Source organism: Cupressus sempervirens, chromosome 4 (genome assembly GCF_028749045.1).
Source record: "Cupressus sempervirens isolate cs-2001-9-10 chromosome 4, ASM2874904v1, whole genome shotgun sequence".
NCBI lineage: Eukaryota > Viridiplantae > Streptophyta > Pinopsida > Cupressales > Cupressaceae > Cupressus > Cupressus sempervirens.
Window position 1 is genome coordinate 626,792,111 of NC_143121.1, and position 24,467 is coordinate 626,816,577.

Consider the following 24,467-nt stretch of genomic DNA (forward strand, 5'->3'; position numbering starts at 1 on the left):
AGTGAAAAGCTATTATAAAAACTGTTTTTAATTGTAAATGGATTCCTTCTGCTTTCAAGAGGGCTACAATTATTTTTCCTGTTGAAACAACCAATGCACTGAAATTGTAAGGGGAACTTTTGCTCCATATTTTAAAGAAACTTGAAGAAAGCTTCTGAAACATGTCTCATTATGTTCTTCATTGGTTACATTTTATTTGTAGGTTTAACTTGTAAAAATTATCCTTGATTTTTCTTTAAAATGTTTGGCTGCACAAAAAATGGAACAGAGATTTGTGCTTCAATTTGAAAAATGATAATAACTTTTTTGGCCCTATGTTCTTCATTTATTGCAGTTTATAAGTGTCTCTAGGTGTAATTGATTCCTTGCATTTTCCTTGCATGTTGAAGTTGTAAACTGCAGTGTCTTGCCTTTTTCTGGATGAGAATTTTCTGATTTCTTGATGGGTTTGCAAATTCTGAGTTTTTGTTTGTGTTCTGATTTTTTCTGATTTATTTTTCGGTTTTTGGAGTTTTCGAATTCATAAAACAATAATACAGTATTTCTGAAACAAAGCTTTCAACTGAAACACTAAATGAAATTCAAAACTAGGTAATATCAAATTAAGACTTCCCTATAGGCCCGAAAATCTGAAAGTTGGCATCTATTTATAATTTAATCATTACATACCACATCTGACAACAAGTGAATCTGACTGGAGGTACAGGTCTGAATTTTGTAAATTGAGATCTTGCTGCTGTGCAGTGCAGAATAAGGCCTACAGCAATTATACATCCAGATCTCACATTTCCTACACTCAGAATGCCCACCAAATCCCCATGCCAATAGTTAGGGTTTGCTGCAATTACTCCAGAAGAGTGCAGCTAGCTTTAAGAGAACAAAATACCAATGAACAATAACCAAATTGCCCTTATTCTGAAAATTACAACGAATTCTGCCAATCCCTCCTGTTGCAATCTGAAAATAAATCCTTCTATTGATTTCATCTGAATGAATTCAGTGGATCCCTACCAAATCTTTGAAATAAGCACAAGCGAAACCTCTGTGTAAAGTCTGTAGAGCAACCCTTGGGTGGTCTTTCACTACTGTAGGCCACTAAATTAGAGAGAAGATCATCCTCTTCTGACAGCTAGTTCAGAGAAGCCCTCCTCTTCGTCTCTAAGATGAAAAGCTCGTCTGAAAAAATGATTTCCAAAGATGATGAAATGAAAGACCACAATGTACTCCATGTAGTGCCTACCATGTTCACATCCTGTTACATGTTTACTCTTTTGATCCGAGCAAGAATCTTGAGTGTTATTGTGTGATACACTCAATTACTGATATATTCCTTTGTCCATACGATGTCACTGCTGATGTGAGTAGTTGATTATTCGGGTCATGCAATAGTGATCATATATGCATGACGTATATGCCAATAGATGCCATGATGGCATATGATGATGCCTAGTTGCATTCGTATCTTTATAAATGATGTTTTTAACTCCAAAACTAAAAGTGTTCTTGGGATTCCTATGATATGGTGTACTGTCTTCTATGCTCTGCTGGTATACTCATTGGTTTTAAGTGCATTATGATTTACGGGATTAATGATATTGTTACAGTTAGACATTTGATGATATTGCCATTGCATCATGTGATATTGCCTTGACCCTTCATTATCTTTCTATTACAAATTGAAGACCCCTTTGTTGTCTTGACCTTTCATTGTCTTGACTCTTCAATGTCTTGACTTTTCAATATCCACGCACAGTCTCTTCATTAGCCAATGCTGAAGACTCTTCATTATCTTCAAAAGCCACGACTCTTCATATGAAAGATCGTTCATAAATAAAGAATCTTTGCTGCCTTGTCATATTAAAGGATTAGATAAGGCAGCAGAGAATAACATAGCAAATATCTCAAATATAATGCTGAACCAATCACAGGTATGCAGATATCTCCTGCAGCTACCAAACTTTAACACTCCCTCTTAGCGAAGGAGATATCATTCTCAAACTCTCATGCCATGGAGTTTCTCAACATGATAGTCACAATGGATACACCCATTTTAAAGAAACCAAAACTTTATCACAGAATCTCTCAACGTGATATTGTTATCTCAACATGGTGTTCACCATGGCTACTCCCAAAGGGTGAATAAACACAAGTGCTAAGTCATGGAGATCTCGCATGATATCCACCATGGCTACTCACAAAGGGTGGATCAAGGGGCTTTCACCTCAAACTTCTCTCTAACAGAGAAGAATGCAATAAAAAGGATTTGCACCTCAAACTTCTCACTAAGAAGAATGCACTAACAAGGGCTTGCACCTAAAACTTCTTTCACAAAGAAGACAATGGCTTTCACCTCAAATTTCTCCCACTCAAAGAAAAATGCATTAAGCTCATAATAAGAACTAAATGATGGGATGATGGGACTCCTCAACAAAGACTCCCTCTCAATAGGAGCGGCATTCTCACAACTTTGATTATCAGTATAAAATATAGTTGGCTCTAATGATTGACCACACAACGAGCTTTTGAGGTTCACATAGCTTCTCAAGCTTGTTGATCCTTCGCAAGGGACATAGCACTCTCCCTCTGTCACACAACCTCCCTCAAATTCTTATTGAGCCGAAAGAAGTCCTCCCTCTTCAGCTCATCAAGCTTTCCCTTTATGTAATAAATCTTTTCCAATCTCAACTTCATCTGCAACGCATTATCCCCTTGATAGGTCGCCTTGAATTCTAAAAATTTAACTCCCTTTGAATGGTACTTCTTCCTCTTTGAAGAAACTGAATGTAAAGATAGTTCGTATAGATTCTTCCTCTTTAGTGAAGTTATGTGTCATCAACTCGGTCCTAGGGTTCCTTGAATTCCTTACGTAATCTCTCATCATCCTATTGCTCCTCAATCTATTTGGAAAGCATTTTATAGAGATTAGTAATAGACACAACCTGTGTTGCGAAGAGAAATATACAGACTAATGCTAGAAGCATACATGATTCACTATTCTCTATGAAATTGTATGAATTAACTTCATAAAATTCATGATCAATATTCAAACGTATAACCATAAAATACTTGTCTTTTTATTGTTGATCAATTCGGCAAAGTAACTTCAGATTTTGATTGTCACATCCCTTATCAGGCCCGTTTGGTTGCTGGAAATGAGGTGGAATTGGGAAACGCAAATAACCGAATTCCCAAATTCAGAGTTTGTTTCCAAAAAAGAAAAATGGAATTGGAATTTCCAAGTTCTATTTTTGCCCAAACTGGGCATACCAATCTTCCACATGAAAGGTGGAATTGTAAACCCAATTCCAACTCCACTTTTTTATAAACCAAATTTTGTAAAGGTTTCAAGTCCGTGCCCTCATTTAACCTAAAAATATTCAACGAATTTCACAATCCCTGGAAAATGAGCCGGCAGATGCAGTTCACTTGCCAGATGTCATGAAAGCCTTTATAAGGCCTAATATTGTCAATTTTGTGCACACAAATATGGTGAAGAATAAATGGCAACCTTATGCTGTGAGCACGAGAACTGGCCATCAAACATTTGTGCAGTCCTGGGGTGTCAGGCGATTACCTTTCATATGAGTCTTCCAATATTTTTTGATTTCTTCATCCAACATGAATTCAACGGTGTAGACAGCATAGCCTTGTGCATTGAGAACCTTCTTCATCCTTCCCCACACGATACCATTCATCTTATCGACAACCTTCATTACGGCATCTGCAACATGATCTTGTACTTTTTCAGATGCTGTGTGTAATCTCATCACAAACTCTCCACCATTATTCCAATACTTCTTCAGAAAAATCGCAACAGCATTCAAAATGTTCTGCACTACCTCAACCACACTATTTCATAGGTTCGGCACGCTCTCCATCACCCACTTTGTAAGGGACGTTATGGATGAAACGATCTTCAGATTCAAACCAAATAAAACAATCTTCTCACTCATCTTCCAGGTGAACCAAACGGTTCTAGTTATATTCCAAAAGCCATATTCTGGATTTAGAAATTCTGGAATTGGCTAATTCCATCATTCTGCAATTCCAGCAACCAAACAGGCTACAGTTCAGCAAACCTGGTTGCTACAGCTATAGGCGTCCATATCTTATTCAAGAATGTCTATAGAAAAAACATGGACCACAACATGCTTTCTTCAAGCCAGTGTAGGACTAGAATGACAATCACTATGAACTCAAATCATGATCCCCTAGAGAATCGTCAAACATACAGGAATACCAAGAGACCATGAAACATCTTTTCCTCTGTCACGATACTTCAGCCTCTCCCTTTTGTTTTTATCCAGAAACGAGTAGAATTTGCTCCACTTCATCCATCCTCCTTTCATTGCAGAGACTCTGTTGTAGATGAAACTCAGAAAGAAATAGTATAGAGCTGAAACAGAAATTAATCATTATAGTATTCGGTAACTCAGAGCAGCGGGACCCACATTCCCAAAGCTCTTAAAACTATCCAGCCAAATCTTCAACGCATGCCCGTTGATTTGTATGTACCATCTGTATATATTATTGCAGTTTGCAGATGAAACTGATATGTAAACACTAAAATCCTAAAAACTGTTCTAGAACTCAGATGTCAGGGAAGACAATCCCCAGTGATGAGCAATAGCTTATGCACAACTGAGAGTTAGTATGACCCACAACTCAAACAGCTAGACTATGCACAGGAAACTGTAAGCAATGACCAAGAATGAAGTCTACGCTCCTACAAAAAAATCATAAACCATGACTTGATTAAATGGATAATACATGAATCAGAGATTGCCCTGGTACACATGTAAACTGCAGTTACAAATAACATGACCTTTCAATAGCTGACAATAAGGACACTACACAAAATGATTATATTGTTCTACAGAATGATCGCAACAAACTGCAGCAACTATGCTCAACACCAACACTGTAACATAAACTCTAGCAATTACAGTAGCAACAGATTCTTTTACAAAATCCCCATCAATATATATGGCAGGGAACCAAATGTTGCAGCAAGCACACTGAGATCACAGTATGTATACCAGTAAAACAATCACAGGTATGCTGAAAGAAAGCCCCTATACAAGAAAATACAAAAGAATCCATGCAACCATAAATACATCTTGAACTAAATAGGGAAGACAGGAACCACTCTCTTGAGTAATAACTACTACTATCACTTTGATTCAGATGTTGCTTAAACCTGCTACGATACCATGTTAAACAGTTAATGTATTAAACCAGGAATGAAGCAATAATGAACACTAAGACGCAACAATTTATCTGGGGAAAACCCTCCAACTTGAGGGGGAAAAGCCAACCACACGATAAAATCACTTTTTACTGAATAATCAGAAGTCTGAAATACAATATGCCCAAACACAAGGCTCAAACTGGAGTAATATTCAAAACCACTACGTGACAATTATTGATTGCATATGAACTCTTGAAGAATATATGAAATTGTCTTGATCCTTCATTATCTTGTCTTTACAAATTGAAGACCACTTCGTTGTCTTGATCTTTCATTGTCTTGACTCTTCAATATCCACACACAGTCTCTTCATTAGCCAACACTGAAGACTCTTCCTGATCTTCAAAAGGCATGGCTCTTTATATGAAAGATCGTTCATAAATAAGGACTCTTCGTAACCTCATCATATTAAAGGATTCGATAATGCAAGATAGAATTACATAGTAAATATCTCAAATATAATGTTGGTGCAATGACAACTATGCAGATATCTCCTGCAGCTACCAAACTTTAACAATAACATGGACAAGTACCAGAAATTGACTTCACCTGAATTGGCAGGTCTAACAGTGCCTAAGACAAAATATAACCCCGACGTTGGTTAAACTTGAAGGTAGTCATGTGGCCGATTTTCATTCAGCCAAAATTGACATTTCAGCACATTTCCCCGATATGTATTCTGTCATTCACAGTGTAATTTGATTCAACATTATTCCATGCTATTGTTGTATTTCATTTATCTTTAATATTATGCAACCCCATGCAATCCATCTCAACTCTCACATATAAACACTTCATTCTAGCAAATAAGCACTTCCATATTTGGCATATACACACTTTCATAGTTGACATGTAAACACTTCCATATCTCGCATATAAACACTTCCATATCTGACGGGTAAACACTTCCACACTTGGCACATAACATTTCAAGCATTGTCGGCTAGTCTGGACCCGAACGTATAAAGGGGACAGGTGAAAAGATGGATGCATAATGGGACGTACTTTCAGCCAGCAAGTAGTGATAACAAACAATGACATCGAGGAAGTGGAAGTTACCCGAGAGGATCAATCAACACAAGATCTCGTTCAAGCGTAGGATGTAGCGGTAGACCAATATGTAGAAGACGAGGCGGAGCAGAGGGCTCTCCCCAACGGTACGGTACGAGCAAAACTCACCGTGAACAAAACAACGTACAATAACCTAGAGAGCCTTCCAAGGTTAGTGGCACAAAGGTTGCTAGAAGTAGAAGAAAGAGAGACTCCCCACAGGGAACAATGAAGGCAGCAAATACTGCAACGATTCTACGAAACGAACTAGCGAGAGGAGGAACCTAGGGATACAAACGTCATACACCTTGTAACCCAGAAAAATTAATGCCTCTCCTACCCAAGAAGGACAAGAAGCATCATAAGGAAACACACCAAGAGGACAACAAGGCTAGAGAAAGACAAGCCTTACACATACAACAACAGATAGAAAGACGAAGAAGGTTGCAAAACCTTGCTAAAGGGTACCATAGTCCTCACAAACCCAGTGAGAACCAGAAGGAGGGGTCACCAAGGAGGGGTCACCAAGGAGGGGTCACCACTTGGCAGTACCACTAAGATGTGATTATAACGTGGAACGAGGGAGACAAAGATAGTTGGGGAAGTGAGTCGGGTGAAAAAAAGGGTTTTGTGCATTCGAAAACCGGTGACGAAAGAAGTCTGGAAGGAGAAGTTACAGATTTATTTGAGAGTATAGTACGTCGAATAAAAGAAATGGTCACCTCTGACGAAGTAAGAATAGGGCAAATAGAGTTGGAGACCCCGAGAAGGGGGGAGTATTGGTAACACCAAGGTATATACATTAACAGTGGTAGAAGGAAAGACTCGCAGCCTGACGGTACAGGAGAAGTACCAGGGGCACGGAGGAACCACTGACCCACCTAATTTCCAGAACACAAGGGATACAAATCAAGGAAGAAAAATGCCAAACACCCCAAACAAACAAAAATTTCCCAAGTTTGTTGGTGAAGGGTCGGAGGGTCTAACACGGCATTTTAAGACATGTTTGACAATTTGGGAAGCTATTGGGTAGGAAGATGAGGATTACTGGGTAAAGGCTTTACCAGCGACCCTACGAGGCATAGCCACTGATTGGTACACCAACCTTCCAGCCACCCAAAAGGCAACTTGGAGCAATCTAAAGAACGCCTTTGAGGCAGAATTTAGGTTGTTGCAGGATGATGATGAGGTAGTGGTGGAGATATACAACACAGACCAAGGAAAGAGAGAGAATGTTCAAGGCTACCATCAGAGGTTTGAAGGAACTAATAGGTAAGTTGGAAAATAAACCAGCGGATGAATTGAAAAAGGGGTAGTTCATAGAGGATTTAACCCATTCCATTCAGAGGAAAATGAAGGTGCTACAACCCTGCACATACAAGGGTGCATGCAATCAGCCAATGGATATTGAAAGCAAGAGCAAAACATCAAGAAACAAAAGGAAAGTGAGTGATGACGACAGTAACGAAGACAATGAAGGGGAATCATAAACAATCCAGGCACTCTGCAAGGATATGATGTAGATGATGAAGGAAATGAAGGTGGAAAAGAAGCCAAGGAAAACAAAGAATTATGGTGCAAAAAATGCTGAAATGAAGGGCACACAAAAGCCAATTGTCCAAAAAAGTCATTTTATGAAATATGTCAAGTCATGCGACACTTCTTGAAAGAGTAGTCGTACAATTTGAAGGCAAGGAATACGAAAGTACTCCTAACTGCCAAACCAAAAACCCCACCCACCACATCAGCAAGAACCATGACTTCCAATGCATCCCTAGGAGGCTATTGGAATAATAGAAGTGGAATAACAACAATAATAACAAACCATGGAGTTGCATCCAATATGACCCAAAAGACTGCCCAATAATACAGTGCAAAAGATGCAACAAGTGGGGACACTTCACGCAAGAATGCCAAAGTTATGGAAGCATGTTGTGTTAGTGGTGTGGGTTAGAGAACCATGAAGATGCTGCCTGCCTGAAAGGGAAGGCGGTGAACAAGCTAGAAGTCACAAAACTAGAAAAGGAAGTAATGGCGATTACCACACTTCAAGCAAAGAAAGCCTCATATCCGAATCCCTAGACAGAAAAGGAAAGGTTAAAGGAAGTACAATTGGCAGTGGAAGAGGAACAAAGACAAAATCAAGAGGCAACAATCATATTCATGTAGTCAACATCCGAGGCCAAAATCACAAAATAGATGATTCAGGCCACCGTACCAATAAGGGTAGCAGACCTACTAGAAACATTACCCCAATTAAGGGTAGCAATCTCTAGCATGGAAGAAACAACACCAACACAAGAAAAGACAAGGGCATAGGCAAAGAAAGCAAAAAGAGTACTCTACAAAGGGGACCTCCACCCCTAGATCCGACGTTCTTCACAATCTAGAAAGGAAGGACACCTGCCATAGTGGAAATGGAAATTATGGGGCATAAACTCACTAATACTATTGTGGACAGAGGATCTAGAGTAAATGTACTTCCCAAAGAGACATAGAAGGCTCTAGGCAAACCGACACTATGGTCACCTACATTCTATATGATAGGAGCGGACCAACATGGCATAAAACCACTTAGCACTCTCATGGCCTAGAAAGTAACAATTAGAACACAACACTTCCTTGTTAGATTTTGTAGTCATCACCCTAGAAATGAAGGGATGCGATGCTCTACTTGGCAAAGAATGGTTTATCACAGCAAAGACCAACAATAATTGGAAGAACACATTATCCATTGAAGGCGAAGGGAAAATCAAAGTCTAAGGACGGAGAGTACGGTGAAGAAGGAAGGATGGATGGAATAGGATGAGGAAGGCGTTATAAGGCTAGGTAGCTGCTCTGAGAACAAAACGTGTTCCCTTAATGGATTATTCCATTGGTAGATAGAGGATTATGAGATATTCCAGCCAAGTTGCGACATGTTGGAAGTAACAAAGATAGAGGGAATGGAGACACATACCCAACAGAATATAAGAAGTGCAAGGAAGGGGTAGTCAGTGTAGACCATTGACTTGGGAAGGACGAGGAAGTCGACTATAAAGAATCAGGTATAGAAAAAATAAACTTGGGAAAAGTGAAACAACACCGCTGCGGAACATGAAACCAACACAAATCAAGAGGTAAGACTTTGACAAAATTGTACTTAAGCAAGAGTAAAGTTATTAAAATTAAAATATATGGGAGGAAAAGGAGAAAATCAAAAAGGAAGGTTATTATTTAACAGCTAATGAGGAAAAAAAGAATATGTACCCTAAAAAGAGTCAAAAAGCGCCCACAGCAAGAAGGAAATCATTGGGAAAAGTTCAAGAGCCATACTAGAAAGGCACCATACAGTGGTATCGAAGCAAGCCATATGGACCAGCATTTTGGGAAAAAGGCGAGTGGAAAGGCACAAACTAGTGGAGGCAAATGTGAAGGCACTAGAGGAGGACGAAGACATCTCCATATGGGTGCAGCTCGTACGAGTGTATCCATACGAGCATCTTCTATACGGAAACAATCTGTACAGGTGGGGATTACCCATGCCAACAGTCTCATACAAACCATACGAGTACGAACCAATCACCAATATACGTAGAGTGTACGAGGAACAAAGAACGATAAGATGAAGGAAGCCAAGTCATATTGCCTGCCAAAAACCTATACATAAGGAAAGTCTATACAGCCAACAAGACCAAGCAACCATTCGTACATGCGACAAGAAGCAGAAGATTGAGCATTGGTCGAAGGATGAGTAGCCACAATACAGATAGGAGGCAAACCATACCACATACGGTAGAAGAGATTGGTGTGGGTCGTACAGGGTGTAAGAAAGTTGAATTCCTTGTCAGGAAGGAAGTGGGAGAATTGACTCACCAATTAGGAAATATGAACATCATTGTAAAAATAAGTATCGGGAACCCTAAAAAGGGCATTCCTACCATCAACTATAAGCTATAGCCAACAAGAAAAAACTACCATTCACGGGCTACTGCAAACACAAAGATGATCCAAGTTTAAATATCAAACTTTGTAATGTTGCAAAAATTGGCTAAAAACTCTGATTTTGGGCTTCATCAACATTGTTTTGATGTGTGCCATGGAGTTTTGTGTGGTTTTACGTCTTGAAAGGCTGTTAGTTGTGTCATCAATTGGTGACGGTTGGAGACTCAACCAACCGTATCGAGTCTATTTGTTGGAGTCTAGAACCAGTGAAAGATGTAGTTAATGATGGAACGATTATGTTATGAAAGATACATCATTCTATCATTTATGGTGTAATATGAGTTTATGTAATTCCATGTTATTGTTTTATTTCATTTATTTTTGGTATTATGCAATCCTGTGGAATCCATCTCAACTCTGGCATATAAACACTTCCATATCTGGCATATAACAGCTACCATGTCACAACATTCGTCTATTTTGGTATGGATGATTTGGAAGTATGATATGTTGTGATTCTTTGTTGTATTGTGGTTGTCTTTTTAGCATGTGCGCATATGTCGTTAACTAAAATCAGTCGATTTGGGAGTAATTGTTGTAGCAATTGTTATAGCTAGTTTTGAAGGGAATGTAATTATTTTAGGATTTTAATATTTCGTATTGAGGGTTCTTATAATTGTTTATTTTTTGATGACTTATTTTGAATATTAGGGTTTTATATTTAATTATGAGTTTTAAGTTATTTTGGAGGTTTCACAACAAGCATCCACGGAGGTTTCAAAACTCATTTTTGCTAACTTGGCTTTATGATTTTTGAGGAGTTTTCACAACAAGCATCCATGGAAACTCGATTTGAGAGAGGGCAGATTTTTTAGGTTGAACTATTTCTGGGTATTGGATTTTGGTGTTCCTAGTTTGATTCCTCCATCCTCTCAAAATATGACTTAATTTGTTAAAGGATCTTTCATTTGGCAAGTGATTGCTTGAGCTTGAAGGTATGCTTGAATTTCTTGTTCTATTTCCATTTTTGTTATTTGAAAAATGATCATAATACTTTAATTTATGCACCTTATGAAGAGTTCACATACATATGAAAGAGATTGGTGATTTCATGCCCAAATTGTTTACATCTCTTTGATATGACGATTTTTGAATGATCTCATGGCTGAAGCTTTCATTCTTCGGTTTCTAAATGAATTGGATGCAGTTTGGAGATTGTCTGACATGAGGACAAATCTGGTTTCTCATTTTCTTGGTATTTGAAAGTTCAAATTAACATGAAATTTTGGCTTGGAAAGCCCACATTTGAGTTTTGAATTTTGTGTGCTTTTGGGTAACAGTTCCTTTGTGAAATTGCATTGTCATGATCATGCAAGGGCAATGGCAAGCCCATGGAAGGCATGAGTTTGAATCTTGGCCTTGTTCAGGTCATAATTGTGCTTGAGAATGCTTGTAGTTGTGAAATTTGGCACTTATGTGTGAATGTGAAACCATTGAATTACCTTGCAGGGTTGAGACGTTTGCATTATTATTGAGGGTTATGTTGGCAATCCACCATGCTTAAATGAAAGTGAATGACTTCATTATGTGCCACGAGTTTGCTTGGGCAAGTGTTGAGTCATTATTGGGAGTGGCTCTCAATGGGGGGATTTGGGCACAAAGAGGCCCCACAGTAAGCCATTGGCAAGTTCTTAATCAAGTGATAACACTAAAAGAGTAAGGGAATTAAAATAAATTAAAGAAAGAATAAATTTGAGAGAAAAAATTGACCGGTCCTAAATGAGTTCTACTAAGGGTCAAGAATTGACCGGTCCTATATGTGATATGTTGAGAGCCAGAGTTTAACTAATCCAAGGTGCTTCGACACTCCCAATTCCAAATTTCGCAAACACCTACATTGTCCAAATGAGATGATAATACTTGTACTGCCCTCTACTTGGAAGTATTGATGCATTGCCAACTTGTCCTTGGTTGTTGTATACTTCTTGAAGACTTGCTTAGTATTGGATATTGCGGTTGTTGTACCTGTGGGTATAGCATTATATTATGGAGTTGCCTGTGTGTGTGAAGCCCTAATTACTATTAGAATGTAAAGTCCACCAAGATAACTAAGCCGAGGGGGGTGTGAATCAGTTATGCAATTAAACCAACTCTCAATATCCTTATTAATTCTAAAACATGTAAATAGTAGATGCAACAACCATATAAAGAACATCCAAATGTTGTGGTCAAACGCACACATCCAGATAAGCATCAAGTAAAGAGTTATAAAGACTGTGAGCCAACAGTTGTTTTTTATTTTGAAAAAGTGTAAAGATGTAATGTAACGTGTAAATGTAATATCTTAAGTTGGTCCTATATTATTATTGTAAATTGGGAAAACCTCAAGGCCGACTCAATAATTTGTTTTAGGACTTGGTATAAAGGAAAGATGTTTTCCTTGGTTGTAATCATCAGCGAGATCATATTTGTGTAATGCAAGTATGTGAACTTGTATGTAAGATCCAATGAATGTAATAGCGAATATCTTTTGATCAGAGAAGTGTTTGGTACAGTGAGGGACGATGAACTGACAAAGTGACTGTATTTGGCAAGAAGTTGTATACTTGTATTATTATGAAAAGGATAGTACTAAGGCTAATTGGGTAGTGAGTTCGGTGTTCTTGCTCTAAAGTTGTTTGGACAGTGGGTCCTTCTGTCTTCCTTAACAACTCCTAACACGATTGACACAACTCCTAACAAGGATACAAAGTCTCCTAACAAGGACTGCTATGTATTGAATGTATTTCATTGACTCCTAACAGGGTCCATCCTCTGACAAGGAACATTTATATTAGTACATCATTTTATGGGTACCATCCCCACCGAGGTTTTCCCTCTAATCAAGGGTTTCCCTAGTTAACAAATCCAGTGTTATTGTGTTAACTCTCACCATACAATCCAAACAACAGTAACTGCTAAACAGAAACTCTGATTGAACGTTGCCTTCACTAAATCCATCGTAACTTTGTCCTGTCTTCATATTTTTGTACACCTTGTTAACTATAGCATCATAACACTCTGTAGAACATGTCCTCAACTGCACATAAGCTCAACTTCATTCTTTGAACCTCACGAATCCAAACTCTATCTGTTGTATTGCCAGTCTTCACAGAATAACCAGTATGTTGACATTAATGACAAACTCTATCATGAATGCAACACACAACCTTTGTATCATGTCTCCAAGAATGCTAGAATACTCCCCCATAGGAATTTCATCGGCATTCATGCTTAACAGTTACATGATCAAGCTTCTTGTAGTTATGTGCGGTGTTGTGAAATTGCATATGTATATACCCTGTGTGATAGCTTTGCTTGTAAATTTGGGCCACATGGTTATCTTGAAGAGCATAGTGGGAGAGGGCATGAGGGATACTCGTGGTCGAATGGCATGACTAGTTGCTATTGGGGACCGACGAATAAGTGACAAGCGATCCCAAATAGTATTTGCACAGCTTTCAAACTTGTGACACCATGATGTTGCATCCTTGTATTGTATCCTTGAACATTTGTATATTGGATTCTGTTCTTACTCTAGATTCGATTTGAATATCTTGTTATGTAATGTGTGTATTCTTCTTCAAGACTTGATGTCTCCATGTAATCTTGTATATTGAATTCAATTTACATTGAATAGTGTAGATATATGCTTATGTGTTGATGAATTTATGTTATCTTGTTCCTATTGGATTAAATTATGCCTTCTTGCATATTCCCGATATTCCCTAGAGTGGTAAATGATCTCCTGTAGACTAGACAATTGAGTTGGAGACCTAAAACCTTAAATTTTCCAAGTTTACCCTGTTCTTGCGCATATAAGCCTAATTGTTGTGCATTAATTCAAATCTCCTGCACACATGTTTGCAAATTAGCACATATGTTTACTGCTCCTGTGCATGTGAGCAGTTAATCCTACCCAAATGTCCTCTGTTTCTACGTTTTTATGACTGCAGAACTACACATTTATGACAATTTGATGTTCCACTTGGTCTATACAAAAAAAGGGGTTATGATGCAGATACCCTTTATCGTCATGAGCATTTCAGATAATTCACATCAACTATACAGTCTCGTTTAGTGTACATTTGTATAGGATTTTCAAAAGATAACCTTGTCAATCCAGTCCTTGATAGAGACCTAGTCCATGACAATCTCATCCTGAGTGATTGGTGGCAAGTTGTGAGGCTTGTGATTGATCGACTAAGCCGGTACACAACGTCACAGTGAGTAGTCATGTTTGGTCATGGAACCCTTGGGGACAATGCAATGGAGCATCCCTGAGTGACCCTGAGACAACTGGGTGGTAAATTGCTTGATATTTTTTATGAACATTGTGTGTTTATTGTTGCATTGCATATCACATTCATGCACTTATGTCGTCGATGATGCATTCATATGTTAAAAAAAAAATAGTGCATGTATCGCCGTATCTTTCCAGGGGTTTTTGGAGGAGTGTAACACTTTGCATCCATTATTTCCTACACATTATTTTTTCTCCTTTCCCTTCATTCTTACTACCTTTGCCTAAGGAATCTTCCATAACACCTTGTGTGAGCCTATGTAACGTTTCTCAGTCTTACTTTATTTTTCCCATTCCAGTTCCTTTCATTCGTTCTAATTAAGAGTACACAAAAACCAAATAAAACATACAAGGGAGCTGCCCCTCTCAAACACAGAGGAAATTTGTTAACCCAACGGCAATTTCTCCAACTGCTGTGAAGATTTGTCATTAGCCATTCAGCAAGTCAGCAGATATTAGCCAAACTTAACAGTGAAAAATATATGCACTTATAGGTTTCTAGCCTTCCATCTTTCTGTTCCAGTTCATCTACCAAAATTACATTCATTTTCCACAGCATATAAGATTCCAACCCATTTTCGCATTATGTTGCACTTCTAAAATTTTCAAGCAATTTCTGTTATAGATCTTCAGTTCTTTCAGAATTTTAACATTCCATTTTCAATATTTCCAATCCTAGCAACATCAGTTATTTTTTTAGCATTGACATGAGTTTAACAGCAGCAATCAGTCTGTGATAACAACATGTTAGTGGTTCCATGTGGACTTTACTAAAATTAAATTATCCTACCATTAGCCCATTTAATTGTCAATGTTATTTATAAGCGTTATTGAATTTATTGGAATTATTAAGTTTCTAATTCTAAAGAACAGTGCACATGGAATTAAGCATGGTATTCTAAATTTCTCCCATTAACTCGGTTCTTATTCAAAGAGAACTGAATGTGTAAATAGAAGATGGTTGGTCATCATCACGGAACACACCTCTGTTTTGCACCTTCCAAGTTCACCTTCATAGATGTTATCATAGGCTGCTGTCCCAAAGAGTGTGCCATATTGAGAACACTCCTCGTGAGCTGTCACACTTCCCTTCTTAGTACTGCCAGCTTTAATGATTAGAGAACTGCAGACCATCAGAATTAAATCAGTCTTTTAGGCATCTTCCAAAGTCTGATATACAAATTTCAAAACGTTTGCGGTATTAATACACAACACAGAATTCATCTTTAACACCAAAACCTTGAGTGCCAATATTAGAGTACTTTATTATAGCATCATCTTTATGTGCAATGGCTGCTATCTCACATAGATGCAAGAAAATATGACTTTCTGTCATCTAGTGCCACAGTCTCTGTCTAATGCCTAAAGCAAGTTATTTTGGTAAAAGATGCTGCAACATAAAGTTTAATCAATCTATTCTGTGTGCAGACAGGCTGGAAAATACAAAGTGCAGCATACACACGTCCATCACTGAGGACTTCATTTTTAAATTGGGTTGCAAAGTGTCTGATACGGTGGTAAGAGAATGGATTTTGAAAAACCTAACCTGATAATGAGATCCTCTTCATTAGTCATAGTTCTAATTTCGGACCCCTTAATATGGAGGAGGTTTCTGTTTCTTTTAAGATGGCAGGAGTGAAATGCATCACACATACATATTATATACTGGAAAGAAACAAGCTGACCTGGCATTATATTGCCAGGACCTAGCTTTTTGTGTAAATAACAAGAAGGTTACTCTGCTGATTAACAGTCTGGGAATTTCAAGTCTTATATGTTCCCTGAGATTTCAAAGGGTAGAATTAGCCGTGCTGCCAGGCACTCTTTGCTGAAGCCACATGTGAAGCTCCTTTCCTGGCTTGTCTACTTAAGTGGCTGCAGTCAGCTATCTTTCTTGATGCAGCAGACTTTAATAGTTACTTCTGTTTATCAGATGCTTATGTATAAATTATGTTTATGTGTAAGCCTTGGCGGCTTTTTTGGCTTTAGCGTCAGTGTAATAGTGTTTATCTGTGTGCATCAATCCCCATAGAACCCACAGCCGACCTATCAAAAAAATCAACTGAATTCGGGTAAATTGCCACAGCTTTCACCAGATAGCATACTAACTCAAGTGGCCTAAATAGAGGGTCTGCCAACACCCCTTATTGTATTTTACGTGAGAGATCTGCCGACGACACAAATCACAACATCGTGCAGTCCTCATTTAGTCAGGATCTCTAGCAAAAACTTCAAAATGACGGAATGCTTCTTGGAACATCCGCGTTACCTTAACCAATGAACTTGCTTGGCACAGTAAAAAAGGAGAGGAGATTAAGCATTGATAAGACCCAGGGTTAAGAATTCAGTGTTCACCACTTTCGCAAGTCCATTGTGCTTGCCTAGGCAATAAACATGCCATTCGCTGTCGATAGAGTGAAGGACTGCTAGATTATTGTTCTCAAGAATCTGTGTTTGGAGATAGGTTGTTTCCCGACAAACCAATTCTGCACAATCAGAAGGAGCCAATGCCTCGGCTCCTTACAAGTAATAGAATTGCAATAGCTTGTGATGATAAGCAAGATAAGATGGACGGGGTCAAATTTGTTGATACAATTTACCTTAGTTATGCGGAAAATGTAACTTTGGTGAAGGGGCTAGAAATTGGCCGTCGTAACAAACTCAGATAAGATTCCCTCCATATAATTAACGGTGGAAAGGAGGATGTTAACCCCAAGGCAGACAAGGAAGACGGGGTATTTCCTCGTCCACTGCGCAAATGCCTCGAACGCGGATCAAAATGTTAAATATTTTTTGTGTTCGACTGGGAATCCAGGATATCGCGGAAGAATTGCCTTGCTAATATAATCTAATTCCATAGTTCTGTAAATGGAAAGCTTCTCCGACAATTGACAGTCACGTAGACTGGGACTACTGGATTGGATAAACCCTACTTTACAAAATTAATGTTATGATTGGGAAGGTAACGTAGTCAAAAAAAAACTTTGCCCTCCTGGAAGATATAAAAGGTGAGGTTCAAAGAACCAAAAGCAAATATGCCCAACGCTGGCAAAGCCTACTCGTGACCACCGGTTAAGTTCAAAAGAAAGAAGCTTCGAGGATTGTTGATGCTGATAATGTTCTAACGAGGAAGCGTGCGGATGTGCTATCCGATGCTAGAACTTCTCAAGTTGTTATTGGTGTTGAACTGTGCCAGAACCCTATGAGAGATGGTGAGCGGGGTATTGTATACGTTATCTGTAGACACTAACATTCCTCCCAGAATGATCAGATCAGTTATAACGATAAAATATTTGAACGCAAAAGGATTGCATACCTGCAGAACCGCAAGGGGCAGGAACTGATCTAGTTTAAGGGTGAGTTGATGCCATAACTTGCGCTCGTAGAGATTAGCCATGGCGGCATACCATTCTGCAAACTCTGGCCGCAATGTCCTCTGTTGCTCCAAATAGTGTACACCACCCCCCATTTTGCAAGCCCCGTCTGCAATATCCTTTGCTCGTTGCTTCTTGGTTAAATATATTGGATGTAGAATTATTATTATTATTATTATTAAATATAGTAATGTAAAAAAAAAAATGGTATTAAAGTTATATACTCTTAAACATAAATATTATTACAAATTACATTTAATAAGAGAAATTAATTTATGGATAAATATTTTTGGTTTTGCTTGTTAATGGGCTTTTTAAGGGCTAATCTTAAATAGAGAAGGGAAAAGGTGCGTTGGCTACCACTAGAGGAGGGATGAGTTAAAATTAACTTTGACAGGATAGCTCTAGAAAATTTAGGGGTCTCTGGATGTGGTTGTATAGCAAGAGTCATCAAGGACAATACCCTTGCTTTTGTGGCCAAACAATTGAGTGATGGAACGAATAATGTGGCACAATGTGAAGCGGCTAAAGAGGCTTTAGTCTTAGGTGCTAAATTGAGTTTCCATGGAGTGCATCTTGAAGGGGATTTAGAGATAATCACTAACGAAATTAAGAAAGGGGAGCTTGAAGCGTGGCATATTGACAAAAACATAAAGCAAATGAAATGCATGTTAATGGAGTTCGAGGACTTTAAGGTTTCCCATGTATACAGAGAAGCAAATAAGGTGGCGAAAAAGCTGGCCAATATGGGCGGGAATGCAACTTTAGGGATTTTGAACAAAAATTTTGAAGACCTTAGGCTTCTTGACTTGAAATAAAGATTGGAAATCACATTGAAGAGGCCAAAAAGCATTTTTGCTAACTAAAGGAGGGAGTACAATTGAAATCATGAATCAATACTTCTAGTGACATTGATGAAATATCAATCCCTCGCGTGTGTCAAAGATTGTAATTATTTATTGGCACCCGCATAGAGAAAGCTTCTAGATTGTTCAAAGTGTGTGATTTTAAGGAGGAAAGGAAGGGCATTTCACAAGTTTTTTAGCAGAGAAAGGGAAATGGAGGCTAATTTTGCACTTGAATCAAACAATCAGACACAATCGTACGAAGGGAAGATCATAGTTAGGCGTCTAAATAACATTTTCATGTTTGATGATCATGAGTTCTTGGAGGGCATCCAATAGATGTATGGAATGGAATATCTAAAATCCTACTGGAGGAGACGCTCCAACTTGGATGTTGTTTCGCTCTTTGTGGTGTTGGCACTAATAGTTGGTGAGTCCAAGGAGGAAGTCTATAGGATTGTGTCAGCATGTGTTGATGCACAATGGCTACGGGAGTTGGAGGAGATTATGGATAGAGTTGTTTTGGGTGTCAGGTTAGAGATGGGACAGGAGCCATGGAGGTTGATTAGGGGAGGGGATTCTTCAATTCAACCTTTGATCGTCTAGTCATTGGCAAATCCACAAGGGGTACACGTTCTATAAGAAGAGAAAGGGTGGACAAGGATTGTGGAATTCTTGTAGGAGAAGATATGGGTGTCGAGTGAGGAGAGGTAGGGGTTTATGAAAGCAATGCCACAAAAGAGTGTGACAGCTCCAGGACAACCCTTGAGACATCAGCTTGAAAGGAAATCGCAGAAGGATGTTGGAGATTCCACAGTGCATGGAATGTGGCTGGATATCTCTTTGACTAAAGAGGTGGGCACAAGTGAGGGCAGCAAGTTTTGCCAAGGAACTAGTCCTCTCAACATGCCAAGGTTAGTTCAGGATGACCGAACCATTCCAAATTTCACAAGGGAGGAGGCAACACAATGGTTTAAGGACTAGGCATAGGTGGTTGGCGGAGGTAGGCAGTTTCTTTGTCTTGGGCATACAAAATGTCTCTTTTTGTGGTTTTGTGGGTGGGGATGTTGTTGTCTTTTGGATGGGGTGTTAATGCCTTTTTTGTTGTTTATTATCTATATATGTCTGTGGGGTAGGGAAGATATATGTCTGTAATGTTTTTGGCCAACTTATGCAAATGACAAATCTAATGTAATTCCTCTTTATATTTAATTATTTTCTAGGGTTTCAAGTAGAGAAGCAGTGGTTTTGGGGTTTTGAATAGGGAAGCGAGGAACAAGTGTTTTAAGCACAAAAAAGATAGCTTTAGTTAGAGGCATGTCCCACACATTCGTCTTTTTCTCTTGGGTCTTTTATTTATATCTTTTATTTTGTTGTTTAAAAGCTTAACCCCTACAAAATACAAAATGTATGACTAAAAGTCTCTCGTTAAACTATATGTAAACCAAAATGGGGTAGCTTCAATGAACGGTAAGGTTGAAAAAGACTCGCTAAAGTCTGTTGAGTCTCATATAAACGAGATAGATGTTGCACTCAATATATTAAAATTTCAAAATGAGGTGACAAGGCCACAAATAGGTGGTATATAAGGTTGTTTCTGTAATAGTTTAGGATCAAATATTGTTACAAGTGACAAGTTGAATACAGTGGAAGTATTTTGAAATGATGGTCTAGAACAAAGACTCATTTTAATGAGTACATGATCATGAAGGAGAGGATTTTGTCTCTAGAAATGAGGAATCTTTGGAGGATGGTAAGATGAAGGAGTTCACCAACAAAAAAAAAAAACCTAGAAGCTAACAAAAGAGAATTACTTAGAGCGCCAGTGCAAAAATTGTAGATTAACATGGAAAAAGGTGAGTTCAATATGGATTTTTAGGTGGGTGCTAGAAGAGATGAAAATAGTAGAAGGAAACAAGATAATATGAAGTGAAAGTGAAAGAGCTAATAACCCACAAATTAAAGAAATTCAATCTACAATTGTTAGTATGGAGCTAAAAGAAAACTAGTTAGGAGAGAAAATTGAAGTCAAGCCATTATTTAATGAGGAGAAATCATTACATCAAACAAGATTGGTTGAAAAAGTGAAGGTTGAAGAGGAAAAAAGAAGTTTTTCACAATTTACCAAAACACATGACAAAATATAGTAAACAGTATTCAACCTCTACAGATGTGTCAAAGATTCGTGTGGACAATACCCATGATAAAGAGATCAAGGAAAGGCGAGTAAGAGTGGCAAATGTAATTATCAAAGGGGTAAAATATTGTGAAACAAATGAATACACTCTTGATCTTACAAGAGATTTCTTAAGTGAAGTTTTTCTTTAGCAAGGCTAAATCTAACAAGCATGGAGGGTTGGTGATCTATTTGGAAAAAAAGAGAGGCTCATGAAAGTGGTTACGCCTAATATTCACAACTCATTAAGCAAAAAATAGCTCTTGAGTGGGTTTCATTTCTTATTGGAGGAAGAATTAACTATGAGGCAACAAAAGGAGAGAAGGTTCAAAGTTGCAAAGATTAGAGAAGCTACAAATGAAGGTAAAAGTGAATGGTTGTTCAAAGATAGAATCATTATTGGTCATTTTGGTCACTATTTCAAGGTAGTGTGGTAAGTGTTGGAAATTGATCAAGCATGAAGAATCAAATGGTGTCATTGATGGCAATTGAAATAGCTGGAATGATTGCCTAACTTAATTTTTGCACTAGATAAAGTTTTGGCTTAGAATTTGTTTATGTCCTATAGAGGAAACTATGAACAATTATAATGTTTTTGTCAGCGGGCTTAGCAAGATAATCACTAATGACCATAATTTTGGATAATGGAAGTATAAAGTTTGTATATGATACAAATATGTTTGCTATGTTCAAATAGTGGTTGGCAAATGTTATGAATGGAAATTATGTTGATTGGTTAAGATTACAATATTTATAGTAAGTTTGGTAATCGAGTAATTTGGCCTAAAAAATTAAATTGTTTTACATATTAGATTACTTGTCACTATAGGGATGACATCCTACATGTTAACCCTTTTATAATACATCTTAATAATTGATTTTGGTCATTGTGTCATGTGTTTTGTGAAGATAGATGATTGAAGAATTAACTTGAAAAAGTATAAAACAAGGACAAATTTTGCACGCGAGTAGGAGATATGATATGCAAACTATGCATATGACGTATGGATGATGCTATGATGTTGTATTAATGATGAGATGTCAGATTTTATGTTTTGTCATATCATATGCAAGATTTGTTAAGGACTAATCAAGCATTGTGATGACAGGACAATCCTTTTGGTACTATAACTATTACCTTTTGTAAATTGGATAATGAGTCTTCATTGAGCAATGAACTCTTATTGTTATAAAGCTCCTAAAAGGCTCGAGACCTGTAACAAGGTCAAGTCCTCTAACAAGGACTAATGTACAAAATGTATGCAATGACTCCAAATATGGTCATAACTCGTAATAGAGTATTTTCATATGAGTAAATAGTTGTGGGTACTATCCATACCTGGGTTTTCCCTTGGCTATGGTTTTGTCAAAAATAAATCATGGTGATATGAGTTCCTTTTTATTGTGTGCTTTACTTTTTAGTATTATTCTTTATGGATTCTTACGGTTAAGTTTTGAGATTTTTAATTGGTGTGAAAGTGCTGCAATACTAATTCACCCTCAGGTCTCTCAATATTGCCTAATTATAACAACGAGTGGGTAACAAAAATTTGGCAACAAACTCTTTAGTGGGCAATTTTGCACCAAGGCCAATGCACACACATTGAGATGAAGACTCAATTTTAAGTTTTACATGTCAAAAGAAATAGTAATCAAATTTTACCAAGTCTTCCTTAATTTTAGTTTGTTAGAATTACATAGGTTATCCTTGGATAAGTGGGCATAAGTTAGGCCTATTGTGGAAGACAAATGAATTATTTGTCTCATAGAGACACATGAGCACAGAGGATGTAACACTCAATTGTTTGAAGGATATTTGAAGTTGGTAGTGTGGAATGAAGCAATGGGTAACAATAAAGGTATGTAAGTATAATGGTTTTAATAAGAAAGAGAGGGTGTTTCATCCAATTGGAAATTGAAGATGTTAATAAATATCTGTTATGGTTCAAAATCTTGAAAAACATTAATCTTATCAAGATCGTAAACTAGTATTTTCCCCCTCAAGTCTCTAAAACTTATAAAGAGTAGTTTATACCACAAAGGCCATTTCACAATCTTCAAGAAGGATATTGTTAAGTTCTCACAACAAGGTGATGTTCTCCTTGTTGGAGATTTTAATGCTAGGACTGAAAGATCAAGCTTGTATATTCAATTGTAAAGAAAATTGTAACCCTATTTTGCTCATAAAAGATACAAAACATCAACATGAAAGTGTATCAAAAGACATTAAAGGTTGCAACCATTTTGGGGAAGAACTTCTTACTTTATGTAACACTTTTGATTTAATAACTTGTAATGGTTTAGTTGGATGGTCAAAGTTGAGGACCTTTACTTGCAACACTTACAATGGGGCAAGTGTAGTTGATTATGTAATTTGTTTACATAATTTAAATAAGAAGATTGAAGAAGTTGCTATTAGTGAACACATAAGGGATATCAAGTCCAATCACAAGCTAATGTATCTCATTTTTTTGTGGGCATAAAAGAAGCAACTTAGGCCAAAGACTCGGTGTTCTCAACAACCACTTACACAGGCAAGAATTCTATTGACCCAAAAAAAATGGTAACAGTTTTGCAATTATTCTTGAGAGGCTTTGCCAATAAGAGAAAGTGCATTTGCATGGTATTAATAGCCATGAGTTAAATATATATATACATATACATATACATATACATAGACATATATATATACATGCACAGATATATATGTATATGTCTACGTACATATATATATCTAGTCATGCAGATATATATGTACATGGGGAATATATTAGTCCTAGTCATGTTAGTCATATTGAGATTAAAAAAATCTCACATACCAATATTATAGGGAGTATACTACTCTTTATGGTTTTGATCAGATGAAGATTGTGCATATTAGTTTTTTGGAATTTGATAGTGTAAGAATTTTTAACATCAATGTTTCGGATCGCACAATGATCCATCATTGAGATGGAGGAGAGTGCAAGAGAATAGAAAAAGCAATTTCATACTAGGGCCAATTCAAGAAATAAAGGGGAATGGGTGGGAAGGGGGATACAAAAAGTGTGTGTGTGTGTGTGTGTGTGTGTGTGTGTGTGTGTGTGTGTGAGAGAGAGAGAGAGAGAGAGAGAGAGAGAGAGAGAACACATGAATAAAATAAAATAAAAAGAATTAAGAAATGAATAAAGAGAAGGAAAACCACATGACTAAGAACAAAAGATAAAAATGAAACCAAAAAAGGAAGCAAAAGAGAAGCCAAGTAATAAAGCAAGAAAGTGAATGAAATATAGTCATAATAAATAAAATCAAACTAAAAGAAGAGAAAGTATATGAATATGTTGTCCCTACACATGTCAGTATACTCAGGGGTAAATCAATGTACTCATTGATCTCAACTTTTTACTTCAGATCACACTTCTCACTTATCTATGGGTTACTACTAGCTATAACTTAATTGGTCAGCATTAAGCAAAAACACATAACATGAAAATAGACACAAATAGTATTTATCTTATGGAAACCC

The 24,467-nt window shown here is 37.5% G+C and overlaps 1 protein-coding gene across 9 annotated transcripts in view; it reads right to left on the reverse strand.

The window, feature by feature from the left end:
- The window catches only part of LOC149562792 (26S proteasome non-ATPase regulatory subunit 13 homolog B-like), a 94,865-nt gene extending 76,798 nt beyond the window's left edge, over positions 1–18,067 (reverse strand). For 6 of the 9 annotated variants that reach the window (XR_016363986.1, XR_016363988.1, XR_016363985.1 and 3 more), the window contains exon 1: positions 17,884–18,067. Coding sequence is in view for 1 of the 9 variants with exons in the window: in XM_089826244.1 (XP_089682370.1) it covers positions 17,884–18,036 (153 nt within the window). In the remaining 8 variants the exon portion in view is untranslated. Of the gene's footprint in view, positions 1–15,551; positions 15,691–17,883 lie in introns of all 9 variants that reach the window. The other 3 variants (XR_016363989.1, XR_016363990.1, XM_089826246.1) reach the window with 3 other exon arrangements.
- Positions 18,068–24,467: the final 6,400 nt, after the last annotated feature.